The 21759-nt window shown below is 55.1% G+C and overlaps 1 protein-coding gene across 3 annotated transcripts; it reads right to left on the reverse strand.

Moving 5' to 3' along the window:
- Positions 1 to 5972: 5972 nt before the first annotated feature.
- On the reverse strand, positions 5973 to 19895 carry HAPLN2 (hyaluronan and proteoglycan link protein 2). 3 transcript variants are annotated; one of them, XM_030542560.1, is made up of 8 exons: positions 19642 to 19895; positions 18908 to 19059; positions 13915 to 13959; positions 12635 to 12748; positions 9834 to 10187; positions 8529 to 8645; positions 7412 to 7597; positions 5973 to 7054 (listed from the first exon to the last, which is right to left on the reverse strand). In XM_030542560.1, exons 4-8 carry the CDS (start codon positions 12720 to 12722, stop codon positions 6771 to 6773), a joined length of 1029 nt encoding a protein of 342 aa, XP_030398420.1. In that variant the 5' UTR covers positions 12723 to 12748; positions 13915 to 13959; positions 18908 to 19059; positions 19642 to 19895; the 3' UTR covers positions 5973 to 6770. The 3 variants fall into 3 exon arrangements, with proteins under 3 accessions (XP_030398420.1, XP_030398419.1, XP_030398417.1); XM_030542559.1 differs by lacking the exons at positions 18908 to 19059; positions 19642 to 19895 and adding an exon at positions 16941 to 17390; XM_030542557.1 differs by lacking the exons at positions 18908 to 19059; positions 19642 to 19895 and adding an exon at positions 16918 to 17390.
- Positions 19896 to 21759: the final 1864 nt, after the last annotated feature.

The raw sequence follows: 21759 nt of genomic DNA on the forward strand, positions 1-21759 counted from the left end.
TTTTCACTTTGTGCAAAGGAGTATTTTGTTATTGAAATCGAAACCGAATTGAAATCAACGTGAGAGCCAGAGACCATGTGACCTTTGACCTATGGGCAGCGCCACATGATGATGTCACTGTGGGTGTGGTGAACCTCTCTCCTACCATTGGCCAGTGGATTCGTGCCCTCCACCCACACCTTTGTAGGAGGAAGTTGTTCCTTAACTGTTCTCTGTGTTTGTAATCTTTTGCTTTGCTCTGCTAAATCAAAATGCTTAAATAAATGGGGGCCACTGTGGGAAGAAAAGTAGGGGGAGGTGCCTGGAAAAGGAAATGACATCATGAAACAGTGACATCATGAAACAGTGACCTCATTTCTAGGGTTACCATATTTCAACAATCAAAAAAGAGGATGGGAGGAGCCCTGCCTTAGCCCCGCCCCATCCACTCCCTCCCACTTCCCGCCCCCTGACTGCCCCCCTCAGAATCCCCAGTCCCTTCCTGCTCCTTGTCCCCTGACTGCCCCCTCCTGAGACCCCCCCTGACCCTAACTGCCCCCCCAGGACCCTACCCCCTACCTGTCCCCTGACTGCTCCGGCCCTTATCCACACCCCTGCCCCCGGACAGACCCCTGGGACTCCCAGGCTTATCCAACCGCTCCCTGCCCCGTGACAGACCTCCCCGAACCCGCAACCCATCCAACCCCCCCCCACTCCCTGTCCCCTGACTGCTCTGGCCCTTATCCACACCCCTGCCCCCGGACAGACCCCTGGGACTCCCAGGCTTATCCAACCGCTCCCTGCCCCGTGACAGACCCCCCCGAACCCGCGACCCATCCAACCCCCCCCACTCCCTGTCCCTTGACTGCCCCGACCCCTCTCCACACCCCTGTCCCCGGACAGACCCCTGGGACTCCCAGGCTTATCCAACTGCTCCCTGCCCCGTGACAGACCCCCCCGAACCAACGACCCGTCCAACCCCCCCACTCCCTGTCCCTTGACTGCCCCAACCCCTCTCCACACCCCTGCCCCCGGACAGATCCCTGGGACTCCCAGGCTTATCCAACCACTCCCTGCCCCGTGACAGACCCCCCCGAACCCGCGACCCGTCCAACCCCCCCACTCCCTGTCCCTTGACTGCCCCGACCCCTCTCCACACCCCTGCCCCCGGACAGACCTCTGGGACTCCCAGGCCTATCCAACTGCTCCCTGCCTCGTGACAGACCGCCCCCCAAAACCCACGACCCATCCAACCCCCCCACTCCCTGTCCCTTGACTGCCCCGACCCCTCTCCACACCCCTGCCCCTGGACAGACCCCTGGGACTCCCAGGCTTATCCAACTGCTCCCTGTCCCGTGACAGACCCCCCCCGAACCCGCGACCCATCCAACCCCCCCACTCCCTGTCCCTTGACTGCCCCGACCCCTCTCCACACCCCTGCCCCTGGACAGACCCCTGGGACTCCCAGGCTTATCCAACCGCTCCCTGCCCCGTGACAGACCTCCCCGAACCTGCGACCCATCCACCCCCCCCCCCGCTCCCTGTCCCTTGACTGCCCCGACCCCTCTCCACATCCCTGCCCCCGGACAGACCCCTGGGACTCCCAGGCTTATCCAACCACTCCCTGCCCCGTGACAGACCCCCCCGAACCCGCGACCCATCCAACCCCCCTCCCACTCCCTGTCCCTTGACTGCCCCGACCCCTCTCCACACCCCTGCCCCAATCTCCATTGCATGCAGGTTCTGGGTGAACTGATGTGAGGGAGTTTAGAGGGGTGTGTGTGAAATATTTGCACAAAGAGGCAAATCTCCTTCAGCTTAGGACCTGACTTTGCCACATTCATCTGAAACCCAGCTCCCTTTTCCAGAGAAGAAGGGGCCTGCTTCCAAATGGAAAGTGGCTCCAAAATTCCAAACCTTCTCAGGTTCCTGCCGCAAAACCCCACAGCCCATTTCATGGGGGAAAAAAAATCTATATCTAGGAGGAATGACCTGACGTCTCTCCAAAATGCACCCCTTTGTATTTTCCCCACCTTGGAAAAGACATTCCCTGGTTTCACCTAACTCTGGGGGTTTGAACTAGGGATGGGCCCCATGTTGGGCTCCAGAATCAGATATGACCTGGGATATGCCTGGAGTTTGAGCAGGTTTGCAATTTGGGTTTCAGCCTCATATGCCATTGTGCTCACCGCCGTAGGGTGTGGGCCTTGCATGAATCTTCCTCTCCAATGCCCTTTGGTGTCGGAACATGGGTGTTTCAGAGGTCGTCTTCTCCAGCATCCCTCTTGACCACTCCTTTGGTTTTCAATGGCCTGTCTAAGGCTGCGTCTTCCGCGGCCCAGCCCTCTGGTTAGGTCCCCTCTTTCCAGCTCCATCCCCTTCCAGGGTAACAAAAGCCCCAGTACAGAATCCACCCCCATATGCAAAGAAAAGATCCTTCTACCCCTCCCCTGCTAGGCTGGGGTTCCCTGCGCTCCACCCGTGCTCCCAGGCCCTGCAGAGTTACTCCACTGTTCCTTAGGCTCGGCTATGTCCTCGGTCTCGCCCACACTGGGTTCTGGTTTGGTTAGTTGGGAGAAGAGAAGACTGAAGGGGGATATGAGAACTATCTTCAAGTACATAAGAGGTTTTTATAAAGAGGAGGGTGATAAATTGTTCTTAACCACCAAGCACAGGACAAGAAGCAATGGGTTTCAATTGCAGCACGGGAGGTTTAGGCTGGACATTAGGAAAAACTTCTTGTCAGGGTGTTTAAGCACTGGGATAAATTGCCTAGGAAGGTTGTGGAATCTCCATCATTCGGATTTTTAAGAGCAGGTTGGACAAATGCCTGTCAGGGATGGTCTAGATAATACTTAGCCTTGCCTCTGCACAGGGGACTAGACTAGAGACCTCTCGAGGTCCAGGGCCAGCGCTTCCATTTAGGCGACTGTGGTCGCCTAGGGTGCCAGGATTTGGAAGGGCGGCGTTTTGCCACCCTCGGCGGCAATTTGGCGGCGGGGGGGTCCTTCTGCGCTCTGGGTCTTCGGCAGCAATTCTGCGGTGGGTCCTTCACTCGCTCTGGGACCCGCCGCTGAAGTGCCCCGAAGACCGGGAGCGCAGAAGGACCCCCCCCGCCGCAGAATTGCCGCCGACCAGGAGCATGGGAAGGACCCCCGCCTAGGCATGGCCGGTTCCGAAGGGGAGCGCTTGAGGGTGGCAGGCAGCTTCGGTGGACTCCCACATACGTGCCTGCGGAGGGTCCGCTAGTCCCGCGGCTCCGGTGGAGCATCTGCAGGCACGCCTGTGGCAGGTCCACCAGAGCCACAGGACCAGCAGACCCTTCGCAGGAACGCCTGCGACAGGTCCACCGGAGCCGCGGGACCGGTGACCAGCAGCGCTCCCCCTGCGGCGTGCCGCCGTGCTTGGGGTGGCAAAATGGCTAAAGCCGGCCCTGTGGCTAGGGCGCCAAACACCCTGGCGCCACTCCTGTTGAGGTCCCTTCCAGCCCAACATTTCTGTGGTTCTTTGACTCCAGGAGCTAGAGCTTTAAGAAAAATCAGAGCAATTCTCATGAGACTCCTGATAAAATTGCCTGAGCTTGGCAATGCTTCCCAGGCCTGGGGCAGGCTCAGAGCGGGGGTGTGAGGAGTACGGGGCCGTGCTTCCCATATTCTTTTCAGCCTCCAGCCTCAGGGCTTCCATTCTGCTTCCCTATGTCCCCTGGGAAGTGCAGTGCAGCCAGAAGTGGATTACAGCTCTGTGGGGCCCTGGGCCAGAGCAAGTGGGGGCCCCCACCCCATCCTCCTGCCAGGGAAATGGGGTCAGAGCAGAGAGTCTTTCCCCGCTCCACCCACTGGGTGCTCCTGCCGGGGAGCAGGGGGCCCAGCAGGTTAGGGCACCGGGGCCCCCCCATTGGCCAGGGCCACTGGACATGGGCCCCGTTGGCCCAGTGGCTAACCCGCCCAGCCACATCCCAATCTGCCTCCCGACATGGGAACAGGACAGGTGCAAGGTGCAGGAAGGGCACCTTTTCCACTGCAGCCTTAGCTTAAGTGAGACCTGGCTCCCAAGGGTTTCACCTTCACTTCCTCTTTGCTGGGGACAGAGGAGCAGGACCCTGCCTCTGAAAGGGGTGGTAATGCCCGTACCCCAACTGCAGCAGCAGAAAACCTTTCATAGAGCTCGAGAGAGCAAATGCCGCTGGGGCAACACACACCGCTCAACGGGGATTATTTTTCCAATGCCGCCTCTTACATTGCGGTTGATGTGAAACCAAATGACCCAACGGAGGAGACTGCGGCACTTTCCATTTCAGGCCCCATGCCAGCACCCCGCTATAGCACACGATACCTTTTCGTATTCTTAGCCCTCCTTTGCACCGCGGTAGCGGCTCACACTGGCGCTGACTTTTGTTTTAGCTGGTGGGTGTTCCTCTCCGCCCCCTCCCACCCATGGGGAAGAGGCTGAGCAGGGGTGGGGCCTTGGGGCAGAGCGGGGGCAGGGTCAGGGGGGGAAAGAGGCCAACTATGGGCAAGGCCTCAGGGCACAGCAGTGGGCGGAGCCTCACCGGAAGAGATTCAAGGGGGTGGGACCTTGGGGCGGAGCACAGGTGGAGCGAGGCCGCCACCCGGGTGCCAGGACCCACAAAGGATTAATCTGGCCCTGTGGATGCTGAACACCCCCTATTTTTTTTCAGTGGGTGTTTGAGCCCCGGAATATCTGGAATGTGAGCCCCGGTGCACACAAAGGACAGAGCCATGGCCTCCATTTCCCCTCACCCTGTGTGATCACAATCACTCTGGGCCTCAGTTTAACCACCTGCAAAATGGGGCTAACCGTCCATTCTCTGTGCTCCTCATCCGTGGATGTGAAACGACTCAGCACAGAAGCATGTGCCAGCGCCACGGGGCCCTGATCTCACTTGGCACCACCTGCTGCTCCGGTCTGACACTTACGAAAAGATTCTGAGGCCGGGTCTACACTGCAAACATAAACCAGTGTAACCATGTCTTTCTAGGGTGTGAAAAATCCACGCCCCCGAGCGGCGTAGTTATATTGATCTAACCCGTGACGTAGACAGCGCTCTTGTAAACGGCGCTGCCGCCTCTCGGGGGGGTGGAGTAACTACACCGACAGAAGCAGGTCTTCACTAAAGCGCTACAGTGGTGCAGCTGCCTGGGGGCAGCTCTGTACATGAAGGCAAGCCCTTGGGGGAGTTCCTGGCTGGGAGTGGCTGGCTAACGGGCCTGGTGGTAAGGGCTATGCCAGAACCTTTCAGCTGTAGGCTGCTGGCGAAGGATCAAACCCTCCATGACTGACCTCTCAGCAAGTCTTAGTCCGGGCAACCTCTCGTGCTGCAGGGTAATTTCTCCTAAAAACGTAACAAGGCCTCAGATTGAGTGCGTAAGCTGGATATCACAAGGTATCTGCTATCCACAGCATGGGAAAGTCTGTCCTCTTGCTAGTGGTTAGTCCACATACAAAGTCGGTGAGTCTGCTCCAGCTAAGGGCACATAGTGCTTCTGTTGACACATTAGCAGCTTATGCCTTCTAGCTCTGAAAGTCCTTGGCTCGAGGGCTGGATTGTGTCACCCTATGGCTAATATGCAGGGGAAAAAACCCTCCCCAAAGGTGCTATTTTTCAGGTGGGTTTACCATCATTTTATTAATTTAAATGGATAAACTCAATTAGTCAAACTCATTACTTTCCAGCCTTTCACATATTGGCACTGAATGGCTTCTTCACGGGGGGAGCCTGGCAGGTGTTGGCGTTAAAAAACAGACCTTCACGAGCACAGTGTAGTGAGCTGGCTGGGGGCTTGAGTGCACTGCTGCCCTCTGCTGGAATGGAATCAGAATGGCTTGGCTGTGCGTCATAGCCCCTATATTGCCGCTAATTAAGGAAATGCTCCTTAAGCTCAAGTGGCAAGGGAGCTGTGCTTTGCAGAGCAGAGGGATCTGAGTTGCGGCCCTGCTATCACTGAATTTCCACAAGCACGAGTAAGCATACAGAGAGTCAGGAAGCTTTTTATCTCCAGGGGCACCCCATCCCGTTGGAAATAAGTGAGTAATGGATACAAAATGCCATTTCTTCATTAGCCTTAAACTAAACCAAAAAATCTACAGCTACTTGTTATTCCTCTGAGGGGTCCAGCGATCTCACGGGAGCAGGACACTGGATTCTTACTGAGTCTCATGGATTTTGTCTTCTCCTGATGATCCCCTGCTCCAGATGGCAGCTAACAAACAGCAGGAACCCAAAACCAAGGACAGCAAAAGCCCTGAGAAGAGCAGTACTGAGGTTGGGGGCTTTGGTGTTTCCATTCTCACTTGCTCTCTGTGTCGAAAGGGTAGAAGTCACCTCTGGGCAGAGGGTCTGAATCCAGCCTGTGCACCGCGTAAGCCCTCAAATCAGTGCTTAAGTAGCACACAGGCCCTCGGCCCAGGGGTTGAATTTTGTGCCAGATTCATGGCTCCAGAGAACAGATTCCTCTGTTCACAGAACAAGGCAAGCAGCCTATCGGCCTCTCCCGGCCAGCGCTCCTGGAGGAGGCACCTCTGGACATGAGACAGGATTCTGTTCTCCATGGCCCATCCAGTCCTTGGTCTCTCTGCTAAGGCTGACGATGAACGGATGGGCCAAGCGAGTGTTGTGTGCTGCTGGAAACCGGCCTGAGACCCACTGGGAAAGAGAAACACACATGGGAGACGGATCTCATGACCCTTGACAGGGGCAGGGTGGCTGGAAACCAGCAAAGAACAGATCTGCCGTCCCCTACCCAGCGTCCCATCATCACCCCGCGCCATCCCTATTTCACCGTGAAGCAGTAGGTCCCATACGTCCTCTGCTCCTTGTTGGGGAAGCCGAAGCTCCGGACGCCGGGGTCTGGAAGGCCCCCGCAGTGGGTGCGAGGGATGGTGATGGGGTAGCGGACGCTGCCGTCTGCCAGCCAGCCTCCGTCGCAACGGTCCAGCTGGGAGAACTTCCAGGCGGAGTAGAGCTGCCCGACCTTGGCGATGGTGGCCCCTTGGTTGCGGCAAGCCTGCCCTGCCTCTTTGAAGCTCAGGTGGCCCTGGATGAAATAGACCTGGCCTGGGGAGAGAGAGAGGGGAGGGGAGGGTGTCAAGGCGAAGGTCACACGGGACGCTGAGTGGTGTGGGGACCTGCCACAGAAATACCAAGGGTCCCTTTAGCCTGGCTAGAAAACAGCAGGTCCTGCCTAGCTCATGGGTAATGCCCACTTCAGGGAGGTGGCGTGGAGCCATTGCACTGGAAGGAATGACCCAGACGGGAAGCAGGGGATACCACACCAGACAGAACTAGTGAGCTGACCCGGAACAGGAGGGGGTAACCAGCCGAGCCGAGCCAAGCCGAGCCGAGCCTCTGCTCTGATCTTGTCTCCCTACGCTCTGAGGTCACATGGAGCCGCTGCATTCCCTCTGGACATACCCCTCACAGCAGAGGTGAAGCAGAACGCGTCAAACCGATCCTTCTGCTTGTCCTTGGCCCCATAGGTCCGAATTCCCGGAAGGAGAAGCCGCCCCCCGCAGGGCTCTCGGAGGTTAATAATAGGATAGTGGACGGTCCCGTCGAGAATCCAGCCTGCGTTACACCAGTCCAGCCCTTCGGTCCATGCTGCGGGTTAGTGGGAGAAAAGGGGACGGGCAAGCGTCAGAACCAAGCTACTGGATACCTTAATAATGGCCCCGATTCTCCGTTTTCCCGCATATCATGCAGAGCAAAGGGGAGTCTATCCCCAGCTCTGGGAGAGAGAGTGGTCCAGTGCTTAGAGGAATGAGTTCTAATCCCAGCTCTGGGATCATAGAATCATAGAATATCAGGGTTGGAAGGGACCTCAGGAGGTATCTAGTCCCATTCCCTACTCAAAGCAGAACCAATCCCAACGAAATCATCCAGCCAGGGCTTTGTCAAGCCGGGCCTTAAAAAACTCTAAGGAAGGAGATTCTGCCACCTCCCTAGGGAACCCATTCCAGTGCTTCACCACCCTCTGAGTGAAATAGTGTTTCCTGATATCCAACCTAGACCTCCCCCACTGCAACTTGAGACCATTGCTCCTTGTTCTGTCATCTGGTACCACTGAGAACAGTCTAGATCCATCCTCTTTGGAACCCCCTTTCAGGTAGTTGAAAGCAGCAGGGCGGTGGCATAGCTGTTCGAAGAGAGGGGTTTTGGGGGTCAGGACTCCTAGGTCCTATTCCCAAATCTGATGATCCTGCTCTCTAATGCTTCTCTAAACAAAAGCTGGCTGGTGTAATGATTCTGTAACATCCGATGCAGTGGGCTGTAGCCCACAAAAGCTTATGCCCAAATAAATTTGTTAGTCTCCAAGGTGCCACAAGGACTCGTTTTTGCTGATACAGACTAACAGGGCTACCACTCTGAAACCTGATTACCCTTCTGTCTCGGATATTTACATGGCAATGATCTGTAAACCTATTAAAACATCCTCAATAAATAAAGAGATTAGTTTTTTTTTTCCTCAAGCATATCTAGAGCAAAGTCTGTGAATTAGCCACTAGAGGAGGTGGGTGAAACAGACGGTCACCTTTGTAGAGCTGCTGGTAAGTGGCGAGCCTGGCGTCCTGCTCCTCACAGGCCTTCTTAGCCTCAAAGTAGTTGAATCTGTAGCGCCCCTGGCTGGTCTGGTAGGGGAAGACGACCCCTGGATGATTGTAAAAGAAAGGGAGTGAGCTGGTATTGGGGTTAGAGAGAATCTCAGTGCAGGGTGCTGGCCTCTGCACCTGCTTAATAATTTTTTGACAGAACTCTTTTCTGTCAGAAAATGCAGTTTTGTCGAAATTAAAATGATTTGCGGGAATTTGTCAACTTTGACGACATTTTCTGTGGGAAATAGTTGACACGATTCGCTTAGCCTACCTTGTTAGGACACAGCGGAAGCATTTGGCTTCGTAGCCACTTTTCTTACATGATGTTATAATAATATAAAAACAGCCAATATTATTGCTACATACTAGTGTATATTTTGTATTCTATTAGCATGTTTCAATGTTCCCAAAATGTTCTGAAGTTTCTGAACTGAAATCCTTCCGAATTTTTGTTCCATGGTGAATTTCAAAATTTCGACTTCTCTTTCTGGATCCGGAAGGCGGAAAACAAAGTTTGAAATGTCGGGATTTCCCATGGCACAGAAATTCTATTTCCCAACCAGATTTGCTGGCACCGTGGAACCCCCATGGTAATATTCTGTTACAGCAGCGCATCAAAGGCTCACATGAGATCAGAGAGACAGAGCAAGAGACGGTCCTTGCCTCGGAGAGCTCACAGTCTGAACAAACAGACAGAGGGTGGGAGGGGAAACTGAGGCACAGTGAGGGGCAGTGGCTTGCTCAAGGTCAGAGAGCAGGGATTTGGGGAGCAGCGGCTGCAGGGACCCCCTGGACTGAGCTTAGGGATGGCTGGAAGGACCCAACTCACGCCTATGCTCAGAAGGAGTTGGGGGTAGAGGGGAAGTGAACTAAGACTTTTAAAACCACTTCCCTCATGGGCTCCCACCAGGGGATGCAGGTTCGCCCATCTCCCCCCGGGGACCCACTTCCAGGGGACGCAGCTTCCCCTGACCCCTCTTGGGGAACCCTGCCAAAGGACATGGCTCCCTCCGCTTCCCTCTAAGGGACTCCTGCCAGGGACATGGCTCCTGCTGCTTCTCCCTGGGGGCCGCCTGCCAAGGGACTCAGCTCCCCCGGTCTTTCCTCTGGCCTCCTGCCAGGGGCCACGGCTGCCCCCAACGCCCAGGGCTCCCATCAGCAGAAGGTCTCTCCCCTGAAGAGGAGGGGGCCATTGCTGGCCGGAGGAGGACCGTTCCCAGGCCACCATGGGAGCTGGGACTTACCGTCCAGCGTCAGTGTCAGCGACAGGCTCTCGTCCTCCAGCCCGTTGACCAGCTGGCAGCGGTAGCGCCCCTCGTCCTCCAGCGCTACCCCGGCGATGGTGAGGGAGGCGTCGTTGCGGTGGCCGCGCCTTAGCCGGGCCCGCCCGCCCAGCTGCCCGTAGGTCTTGTGCTGGGCCCCGTTGGTGACCAGGATGATGTTCTCCAGCAGCTCGGCCGGCTCCACCTTGCTCCATTTCACCTTGTAGTGAGGGGGCCGTGCCCGCAGGACGCAGGGCAGGGTGACGGTGGCACCGCGCTGGGCGTGCACCACCTCATAGAGGGGCTCCAGCAGGTACTGCAGGCGTGGGGTGGGGGCTGTGAGGAGACACCGGCAGGCGGAGGCGCGTCAAAGCCCCGGCCTCGCTCAGCCTGCAGCCTCCTGAGACGCTCGAGGATGGCGGCTCCGTGGCTCTCCTCCAAGTCCTGCTCTGTTTGCCCGCTGATGCCCTTCAATCCCAAACAGGAACCCCCACCCTGCTATTCCAGCCCTGAGCTCCCCCCAGCACCCCCAATGCCCCTCAGTCCCAACCCGCAGCCCCACCCTGCTATTCCAGCCGAGCTCCCCCCCCAGTAACCCCGATGCCCCTCAGTCCAGACCCCCAGCCCCACCCTGCTATTCCAGCCCTGAGCTCCCCCCAGCACCCCCAATGCCCCTCAGTCCCAACCCACAGCCCCACCCTGCTATTCCAGCCGAGCTCCCCCCCAGTAACCCCGATGCCCCTCAGTCCAGACCCCCAGCCCCACCCTGCTATTCCAGCTGAGCCCCTCCCAGTGCCCCCAATGCCCCTCAGTCTGACCCGCAGCCCCACCCTGCTATTCCAGCCGAGCTCCCCCCCCAGTAACCCCGATGCCCCTCAGTCCCGACCCGCAGCCACACCTTGCTATTCCAGCTGAGCCCCTCCCAGTGCCCCCAATGCCCCTCAGTCTGACCCGCAGCCCCACCCTGCTATTCCAGCTGAGCTCCCCCCCAGTAACCCCGATGCCCCTCAGTCCAGACCCCCAGCCCCACCCTGCTATTCCAGCCCTGAGCTCCCCCCAGCACCCCCAATGCCCCTCAGTCCCAACCCACAGCCCCACCCTGCTATTCCAGCCCTGAGCTCCCCCCAGCACCCCTGATGCCCCTCAGTCCCGACCCCCAGCCCCACCCTGCTGTTCCAGCCGAGCTCCCCCCCGTGCCCCTGATGCCCCTCAGTCCCAACCCCCAGACCCACCCTGCTATTCCAGCTGAGCCCCCCCCAGTAACCCCAATGCCCCTCAGTCCCGACCCCCAGCCCCACCCTGCTATTCCAGCTGAGCCCCCCCAGTGCCCCCGATGCCCCTCAGTCCAGACCCGCAGCCCCACCCTGCTATTCCAGCCGAGCTCCCCCCCTAGTGCCCCCGATGCCCCTCAGTCCGACCCGCAGCCCCACCCTGCTATTCCAGCCGAGCTCCCCCCCCAGTGCCCCCGATGCCCCTCAGTCCCGACCCCCAGCCCCACCCTGCTATTCCAGCCGAGCTCCCCCCCAGTGCCCCCGATGCCCCAGTCCCGACCCCCAGCCCCACCCTGCTATTCCAGCCGAGCTCCCCCCCCAGTGCCCCCGATGCCCCTCAGTCCCGACCCCCAGCCCCACCCTGCTATTCCAGCTGAGCCCCTCCCAGTGCCCCTGATGCCCCTCAGTCCCGACCCCCAGCCCCACCCTGCTGTTCCAGCCGAGCTCCCCCCCGTGCCCCTGATGCCCCTCAGTCCCAACCCCCAGCCCCACCCTGCTATTCCAGCTGAGCCCCCCCCAGTAACCCCAATGCCCCTCAGTCCCGACCCCCAGCCCCACCCTGCTATTCCAGCTGAGCCCCCCCAGTGCCCCCGATGCCCCTCAGTCCAGACCCGCAGCCCCACCCTGCTATTCCAGCCGAGCTCCCCCCCAGTGCCCCCGATGCCCCTCAGTCCGACCCGCAGCCCCACCCTGCTATTCCAGCCGAGCTCCCCCCCAGTGCCCCCCGATGCCCCTCAGTCCAGACCCCCAGCCCCACCCTGCTATTCCAGCCGAGCTCCCCCCCCAGTGCCCCCGATGCCCCTCAGTCCCGACCCCCAGCCCCACCCTGCTATTCCAGCTGAGCCCCTCCCCCGTGCCCCTGATGCCCCTCAGTCCGACCCGCAGCCCCACCCTGCTATTCTAGCCGAGCTCCCCCCCAGTGCCCCCGATGCCCCTCAGTCCGACCCACAGCCCCACCCTGCTATTCCAGCTGAGCCCCACCAGTGCCCCCGATGCCCCTCAGTCCAGACCCGCAGCCCCACTCTGCTATTCCAGCCGAGCCCCCCCCAGTGCCCCCGATGCCCCTCAGTCCAGACCCGCAGCCCCACTCTGCTATTCCAGCCGAGCCCCCCCCCCAGTGCCCCTGATGCCCCTCAGTCCAGACCCGCAGCCCCACCCTGCTCTCCCAGTCCAGGGTTTCTCTTCCACATGCACTGCTGCTGCACTGGGGTCCTGATTTGCCTCTTACTGTCCCGGTTCCCTTCCCCTGCACCTCTGCTGAGCCTGTTGCTTCCCTTACTGGTCCAGCCCCGGGTGGGCACCCAACACCCAGCTGTGCTGGTGCACCTCAAACCAGCCTCCTGCTCTTCCTGTCCTCCCCCCGTCTGTGACCAGGCACCTCAGCTTTAAACCAGGGCAGGTTGGGGCTCTGAGGTGATGCAGATGGGTTGGGACTAGGGTAAGAGCCAAACTGCCCCATGCTGGACAGGGGAAGGGGGGATTCGCTGGGAGGAAGAGAACATGGTTACCCACCTGGACCCCCAGCTGCCTTCTGGTAAATAGTTAAAGCAGCTGGCAGAGAAGAGAGGCAGAGTGAAGCCAGCAGCAGCAGCTGGTGCATACTTAGATGTGGGGCCAGGAACGTGCCTGAAAAAGGAATGATGTTTTGTTCTAGCAAGGCTCACCAGGTGACGCTCTTCCACATAGTCTCAAGTTATTTTGCTTCCCCTGAGTTTTTGAAGAAGTTCCGCATAGTTAGAGTTTTGCCATGAAGCTTCGTTTCGGGGGAGCTGTTGCAAGCAGCAGGAGAGTTTGCTCACAGGGAGTACGTGGGAGAGCAGGGAACTGTATCCAGATCTCTGGCTAGCACCCTAACCACTGGACAATCTGGCTTCTCTCCCCCACTCATATAATCACAGCAATGTAGGACTGGAAGGGAATTCGAAAGGTCGTCAAGCCCCCTGCGCTGAGGCAGGACCAAGTAAACCTAGACTGTCCCTGACAGAGGTTTGTCCAACCTGTTCTGAAAAACCTCCAGCGATGTGGATTTCACAACCTCCCTTGGAAGCCTGTTCCAGAGCTTAATGCCCCTGAGAAAGATTTTCCTAATATCTCACCTAAATCTCCCTTGCGGCGGATTAAGCTCCTTACTTCCTGTCCTATCTTTAGTGAACAAGGAGAACAAATGATCACCATCCTCTTTATAACAGCCCTTAAGATATTTGAAGACTATCAGGTACCCGTTCAGTCTTCTTTTCTCAAGACTAAATATTCCCCGATTTTTTAACTTTTCCTCACAGGTCGGGTTTTCTAAACCTTTTGTCATTTTTGTTGCTCTCCTCTGGATTTTCTCCAACTTATCTCCATCTTTCTTAAAGCATGAGGCCGAGAATTGGACACAGGACTCCAACTGAGGCCTCACCAGTCAGACAATTATCTTCTGTGCCTAACATACGACGCTCCTGTTAATACACCCCGAAGGACATTAGCCATTTTTTGTTGTTGTTGCAACATTCAATTTGTGATCCACCCAAATCCCTTCCAGCAGTACGGCCGGCTCATGAGTTATTCCCCGTTTTGTGGTCGTGCGTTTGATTTTTCCTTCCAAGTACTTTGCACATGTTTTTACTAAATGTCAGTGCTGCAGGAGAGCAAGGGGACATCACATGTGTTGTGCTGGGTCGAGTAGAATGGATCACAGTTTGACCCTTCGTGTTATTGGCTGGCACAGCACCTAGTGCTGTGGGGCCCTGGGGTCATCGCAATAATAATAATTGTTAGCACCAGGACTTGGGTTTCTCTCTAATACTCACTCGGTCAAGCTCCCAGGGGGTCGCCGGCCACTTCTGACACAGGTGCTGTGGAGAGAAATGGGATTCAGTAAAGCTGGCCCATTGGTTCCCCACCCCCATCCCATTGGCTTCGCCTATGAAGAGCAAGAGGCGGCCAGGGCAGGCTGACCCAGTTGGGGAGAAAGAGGAACCAACTCATACTCCCACCCAAGGCTCAAACCATACCCAGAATGGGCTTCACCATGGTCCCGAATGCCTGAGGTTGGCCCACTGCCCATCAGTGCCAGGTGGCCAGACCAGCCATACAAGGCGTTCATGGTCTGCGTCCACTACCTCCCGGATCCTCAGCTTGTTCTAGGCCGAGCAGAGCTCAGTGGGTTGTTGAATGCTTCCCTGAGCTCTCCGAGATATCTCAGCAGGAGCCTGTGAGGAGATTGATTCCAACTAGAACTGGGGAAAAAAATTCGGCCAAGTTTTTTGCCCCAGAAAACACAGATTTGGGTCAATCAATTTCATAGATTGGTGTTGAATTAGCTGAATTTGTTTTGGTTGTAAGAATTTTTTTTTTCTAAATCTGCACAATTTGATTTTTTCAGTCAAAGTATTTTGTGTGGACATTTATTTATTTTAAAAAACATTTGAAAAGGCTCATGGATTAAATGTTTTGTTTGATCTGAATCAATTCTGATCAGCCCCAGTTTTTCAACGGGGCTGGAGAACTGGAAAAAAAACCAAAAACAGTTCTTCATACAGCTCTAGTTCCAACACATGGTTCGTGCAGTGTCCCAAGAGATTTCTGAACCTCCCCCCAGATTCTGTCTCTGCTTCCATATCCCTCTCTGCCCCAAATTAATCCCAATGATACGTCTACGGCTGCTTCCACTGATAAGCAAGTGCTTTGCACATCTCTAGCATCTTCCCATGCAAAGATGACAAAGCCCTTTTTAGAAACATAAATAAGTTAAGCCTCGTGGCTTTTCAAAGAGGCCAGAGGTGGGCCAATGCCGCTGACTGCCAGTGGGATTTAGGCACCTCATTTTCTTAGGGTTGTTTGAAAGCTGCCCCTGGTCCCATACTGGGCTATTAGCAGGGCCCATTTTACAGACAGCAAAACTACGGCACAGAGAGACTAAGTGATGGCCTAATTTTACACAAGCACAGGTCAGCGTTGGGGACTGAATCTTGAAGTCCTGGGGATGAAATCAACAGGGATTTTGCTACTGACGTCAGTGGAGCCAGGATTTCAGTCTGGGCTCTTAGTGCTATATTTTAATTTGCTATCATCATCTGGATGACAGTTGTACGTAGGCGACCCAAGTCATGGACTGGAGTCCCATGGTGCAAGGAGCTGTCCTGCTGCCTCCTTCCCCACCATCCACTTTTTAGTCCCCTCCTCTGACCCATGGCCCCAATTCTCTACACTTTTCACAGTCATGGAGATCTGTGCAAAAATGAGTGCAAAGCGGGTGCAAACAGCCAGTGGATCGGTGCACACGTCATTTGCACCCCGTACGAAACGGGTGGGAATGACAGCAGAAGGTGCAAGGCAATGGAGGATAAAAACATGGTCTCTGTAGAGCATCCCCCTACCCTGCCGCACCTCCAGCTCTACGCTAACTCTTCGAGGTCTGGCTCCCTACAACCCATTGCCCTCTGCAAGATCCACTCAATCTGTTTGTCTAGGTCATTCCTAGACATAAATTGCATCGTCCTGTGGCTTTCACATGTGTTGATTCTCTAGAGGGTTAACGTTCCTGGAATCCAAGGGGCTGGTGGTTGGAGGCTCTGTCTCTTTTGGTTCTCTGTTTGCACAGCACCTAGTGCCAAAGGTTTTTGGTCTGTAGCTAGGGCTCCTAGGTGCCTAGATCTCCCAATGCGCTAATACACAGAGACAGGCCCTGCCCAGAAGAGTTTACAATCTACATAGACAAGAGATGGGATGGAGGGAAGCAGCAAAGGGAAGTAACTGGCCCAAGGAGCACCCAGCAGGCCAGCGTCCTACCCACTAGACAATACTGCCCTGCCTACTGAATCTTCTGAACCTCCTCTCACGTCGCTCGGGACCCACCCCCACCTTTGGGGATCATGGGTCAGAGACGATGAAGGGAGGCAAAGGAGTATTACAGGAAGAGCAGGCGGCATGTGGCTGGGAGGATGAAGCAAATTCAGCTCAACCCCTGCCCTCTACAGCAAACCAGCCTGGGGACTGGCCAACTCCCTGCTAGCCTACAATAACCAGCATTGTCAGGCTGAAGGGCGGGGTCTGGATGTTTTGGCTCAGCTGCCTCTGACTAGTTCCAGCAATGACTAGAGGCTGAAAGTGAGACTGGGGTCCTGTTGCGCTAGGGGCTGTACGGACATGGAAACTGGGGAAACTGAGGCACTCAGCTTTGCTCTAGGTCACACAGCAGGTTAGCTTCAGAGATGAGACTACTCACATCTCCTCACTCCCATTCCAATGCCAGATCCACTAGATCAGGCGTGGCCAAACTTAGTGACCCTCCGAGCCAGACATGAGAATCTTTAGACGTTGGAGAGCCAGGGAGCACCTGCTGCAGTTCAGGGTTTCAGCCCCACTCCTGCTGAAGCCCCAAGCCCCAGCAGATGCATCCCGCTGGGCAGAAACCCTAAGACCCTTCTCCCCACTGGGCAGAATCCTCTACCCCACCATGCTGCTGCAAGGCAGAGGTCCTGAGCTTCCCATCCACCAAGTCTGGGAGGTGGAGAATGGGGGGAGACTTCACGAGCTGCACTCTAATGGTACAAGTATTCCCACCAGCAGAGCCCTGCGTGGACACACAAAATTTGGCTCTGCATCTGAACCACATTTGTATCTGACCCACCCTCGACCTTTCATATGCATCTGCCCCAGCCCCCTCTTGCATTGTTAGAACCCTGCGCGGACACACAAAATTTGGATCTGCGGCCGATCCCCAAAGGTGGTGAACAATGCACTCGAGTCCAGGGATGCAGGCATCCATGGGCATAAAGCGGATAGCTGCGGATTTGCAGGGCTCTACGTACCAGCTCCGGGTTCGGTCCCGTACCTTCTACGTTCACCAGGAAATCCTCCGCCAACCCACCGCACCCCTCCAAACCAGACCGGGAAACAACAAAGCGATCCTTTGAGAGCTCTCCTCCACCACCTGCTGCTGCACACCCGCCTGGGCCAGACTGCTGGCACAGGGCTGACTCAGCACCCCGTTATGCATCTGGCATGACGCACACTCGCAAAAACCCAGTCCCGGCTCCGTCACAAACGTCCCATTGTTGGATGGGAGAGGAACAGAAAGACCAAACTTGCTGCTCCAGTGCTGTTGGGTTCATTGGCAGAGGCGGCTTCTGGCTCCTTCCATGGCCAGCGGACACGTCCGCTGGCATCGGGGACTGCGAGAGGCCTGCCTGCTCTGGGAGAGGAAATCCAAGAGCCAGAGAATGAGTTTTGCTTGGGGAGATCTAGCTTTTGTGCTCTTTGGACAGCATCAGAATTGTCTGGGTGGTGGCTGTATCTCCTTTTCTCTCTCTCTCAATCCCTCCCTTCGGCCCAGAACCAGTAAACAGTTGGTGTGTCTGTCTTTCCCCCTTTCACAAGCAAGGAAGATGCACAATTTCCCATTGTGAGCATCTTTCCCTGTATTGTTCTGCTCAGCAGAACAGAGCGGCCCCAGTGAACAAGCCCATCTTTATATGCAGCCGCAGAGTTGGGGGAATTCAGAATAGATGTCAACACCATTCAGACCCACATCTCCTCCGAACCAGATCCAAAGCCGGTGGAAAGACTCCCATTCACCTCCAGGGGCTTGGGATCAGGTCCTTCGAATACGCTCTCAACTCACTTTACTCCAGGGAAAGTGGATTTTCCCACAATGCATCAGGCCACAGTCCCTTCCAGCAGCCAAAATCTGATGGCTCCAATTAAAGGAGGAACCTTCCCTATTGCACCAGGTTGACAGTGCAATGTTGTCGCATTGGTTGTTGGAATCCCCTTCCTGATCTCTGTACTGATCAGCCGATCCCCTGAAGCATGAGAGCTGATCATCCCCAAAAGGTCTGCAAATTAACTGGTCTTCTCCCCCCAACTCCTCCATCCTGCCAAACACGGACTGGCAGTGTTTGCTTGAAACTTACCCCACAATCTGCTAGCAAGGGTTGCTCCATAAGGGAAAAGGTTAATGGATTCCGAAGATTCTCTGGTGCAGGGGAGTGGTTAACCCGACGGGGTATAAAAGAAGTGGGAGTGGGTCTCGGCAATAAGAGGATCTAGGGTGTGGGCTGAGCACAAAACCAGTCCTCCATAACCCCGAAACACTTGTGTAATTTACATGACTAAAGTGCTGGTCAGTGGTACAGGCCTTTCCTCATTCCACCTACTCCAGGATTTTCAAAGGTGATGAGTGATTTGGGTGGCTCCTCTTTTGGGGACGGCCCAAATAAGACGCCATGAGAGGGGCCTGATTTTCAGAGAGCGCTGAAGGATCTGTACTCTGAAAACCAGGCCTCTTTCATGTGTCTCAGCTGGGCACTGGAAATCACTAGTGACTTCTGGAAGAACAGGCCAGCGTGTTCTAAAGGCCGAAATCCCTCATTAGCCCAAAAGAGAGACGCTCAGGAATGAGCAGGACTGGGTGTGGGCAATCCGGGGTCGTAGGTCCCCACCACGGCACAGCCCCCAGTAGTGCTGCTGCCTGGTCAGGGTTCCCCAGGATCGCCCGTTTTCCAAGCAGCCGTCCTGGGAAACGTGTCAGGGTGGCTCAGTACATGCTGTCACTGCCAGATGTCCGGTTTTACAGGCTCAGGAGCGTCCCGGCTGTTCTGGGTTATTGTACTTTGGAGATACCAATGCTAGACTCTGTAATCTGGTTCTGGCTCGTTACAGCAGCAGCGGCACGCAGCTCCCTGTTCCTCTCCAAAACAGAAGCAATGGTCCCCCCTCTCCTCTCTGGAGAGATGGGGGTTGTATCTGGGGATCCCCACCGGCTGCGTTCACACCCCTCCACACACTTCGGTAACGTACCTGCCTCATTTTGGCCGGGGCCTGACCCTGAGGCCACTGAAGTTGATGGAAAGGCTCCCCATTTGTTTCCCCAGGCTTTGGATCGGGGCCTTGGTCACGACACCGGCCCCCCTGCTCTCCCTCCAGCTAAGGCTGGAGATGATCGTCTGTCTCTGAAAGGAGATGCGGAAAAAAAACAACGGGGACACAATGAGGCTGTGTTCTGGGGACGCAGCACGGAACTGGGCCTTTTCATTCAGCACCTCCCTCTGCCCCCCCGCCCCGGTACCCCTGCCCTGAAGATCCATCTCCAGGGAAGAAGGAAATGTACATCTCGGATGAAACACAAGACAAGTGGCAGTTTGTCTCTGGCAGCAAGGGACAAAGCGATCTCGGCCTCTCTGTGACACGCACTCAACTGAAAACAGGCTTCCCCGGCGGCCCGGATGAAAACAAGTCTCCGGGCCTCACTCTCATTGCCTCAAACACCCCCCTTTAAACTGACCAGCCATTGCATTCACAGTCACGCACACCTTAAGGCCCCTTTGTGCTGTCAGGCCATACAAAGGAACTGGATGCCAAAAACTAGGGGGAGAAAAATCATTTTTCGGGGACTTTTTTTGAAAAATGTCGGTGAAAATGGAGGTTTCCCTCAGAAATTTCAGTTTCAACAAAACAGCCGTTTTCCTCCAGAAAAATCTAGCTGCTTATCCGGCCCCATGCCACATAACCCCCCACAACGTCAGTGAATGTACCTGCTTGGCGTGTCTTTTGACTTGCTGCTAGTCCCATGTTAGGAGTGGGGTACTGAGGCACGGGGAGATGAAATGACTTGCGCAACTGAAGTCTGTGGCGGATTAAACCCAGATCTCCTGCCTCCTCCTCTTCCGCACGAATTCACTTCTTTGCACACCAGGGTGGTCAGAGTTGGCAATCTGCAGCTAAGCAATGACCCTGATCTTCAGCTGGGATAAACTGGTACGAAGCTAAGGGATCTGTGCTGATTTACACCAGCGGAGGATCTGGCCCCTTGAGACCAAGGCCAAAGTTAGTGGGGGAGGGGTGGAGTCAGAGTCTGGCCATGTGCTGTTCTAAAAGGGATGGGGGGGGCAGGTAAATGAGTCCCCTGGATCTGTTTGACCCACACCTGAAGAATGTGACAGCACCATTAATGGCACTGGGGACAGGACAAACGCGCTTTTTAGCCGGGGAGGGAAGGGCAAGTCTTGCTGTAACCAGACCGTGCTGAATGGAGCGGCCTCAGATGGTCATGGCTTTGCACCAGAGTGACCCGACTCTTCTGGTTGACTGGAGAGAGGCCTTATAGATGGGCTGATGTATTGAATATTGATTGATCTCTTAGACTGCAGAGAGTCAGCAAAGGGCTACAGCATCAGGACTATTATGATCAATATCATTACAATGAGAGACCCTCAGAGCACACAAGAAACAGCTGCAATTTATCACATGTCCCTTGAGCAACAAATCCACAAACCAGGCCCCTGGACACTGAGAATGGACACAAATCAGATGTCGAGAATTATAACATTCAAAAACCAGTTGGAGAGTGCTTCAACCTCCCTGGTCACAATATTACAGACCTAAAAGTCACAATTATTTAACAACAAAAAAACTTCAAAAACAGACTCCAACGAGAAACTGCAGAACTGGAATTAATTCGCAAACTGGACACCATTAAATTAGGCTTGAATAAAGACTGGGAGTGGATGGGTCATTACACAAACAAAACTATTTCCCCACGCTAATTTCCCCCCTACTGTTACTCATACCTTCTTGTTAACTGTTTGAAATGGGCCATTTTGATTATCACTACAAAAGTTTTTTTGTCTCCTGCTAATAGCTCACCTTATTCGATTAGTCTCTTTAGAGTTGGCATGGCAACACCCATCTTTTCATGTTCTCTGTATCTATCTATCTATCTATCTATCTATCTATCTTCCTGCCGTATTTTCCACTCTATGCATCTGATGAAGCGAGCTTTAGCTCACAAAAGCTTATGCTCGAATAAATTTGTTAGTCTCCAAGGTGCCACAAGTACTCCTCGTTCTTTTTGCTGAAATCCAACAGCAGACATGGAGAGAGTGCATGGTGTTTAGCCCTGTGACTAGCATCATTCACATCTCCTGCTGGGGCAACCTGGAGCATCAGTCACTCTTTTCTTCATCATCATCTTCATCATAATGCTAGTGCTTCCCGATGTGTTTTCCACAGGCCGGCCAACATCTTTATCATGAGTTCCGCTTTCACCTGCTAACGTTCAGACCTACCCATAAGTATTCCAGCCCTTTTCCCCTTGTCCGGACTTCCTCCCCCCACTAAATTAGTGGTACCGCCTTTTTCATATGCTCCCTGGTTAGTTCCCTTTTCACTCGTTAACATGGGTGTCACACAGTTGCCATAGCGATGTGTGGCTGAGCTAAAATTCCCCAAGATGTTCCTACCAGTCATCTTGCCATATTCATAGATACATTGCGACAGCTTTTCTAAAACATCAGCAATCAGCACGGCTTGTCCTCTAATCTTGGCAATTTACAGCTACAGGGTGCACTAGTGATCTTGGTGAACTAGCAGCTTGGTGAACCAGTCGTGTCAACCTCGTTCGGGCCTCAGGCCTTGTGTGGCTAAGCCGAGTATCTTACAGGCCTGAGACTCTGCGTTATGACCTTAATTTATACGTATGTGTTATATTTCACCTCTATACCCCAAATAGACTTGATATCCTTTATTCTTGGATACAGGAGAACCTCAGATGAGGCCCACTGAGAGCTTGATGGTTGAAATGGGCTCCTTGCCGTGGAGGGCTTGATTCTAAGCCACTATGGACAAGCTCCCTGAAAGGAATTGAGGCTCCT

Source organism: Gopherus evgoodei, chromosome 24 (assembly GCF_007399415.2).
Source record: "Gopherus evgoodei ecotype Sinaloan lineage chromosome 24, rGopEvg1_v1.p, whole genome shotgun sequence".
Classification (NCBI taxonomy): domain Eukaryota; kingdom Metazoa; phylum Chordata; order Testudines; family Testudinidae; genus Gopherus; species Gopherus evgoodei.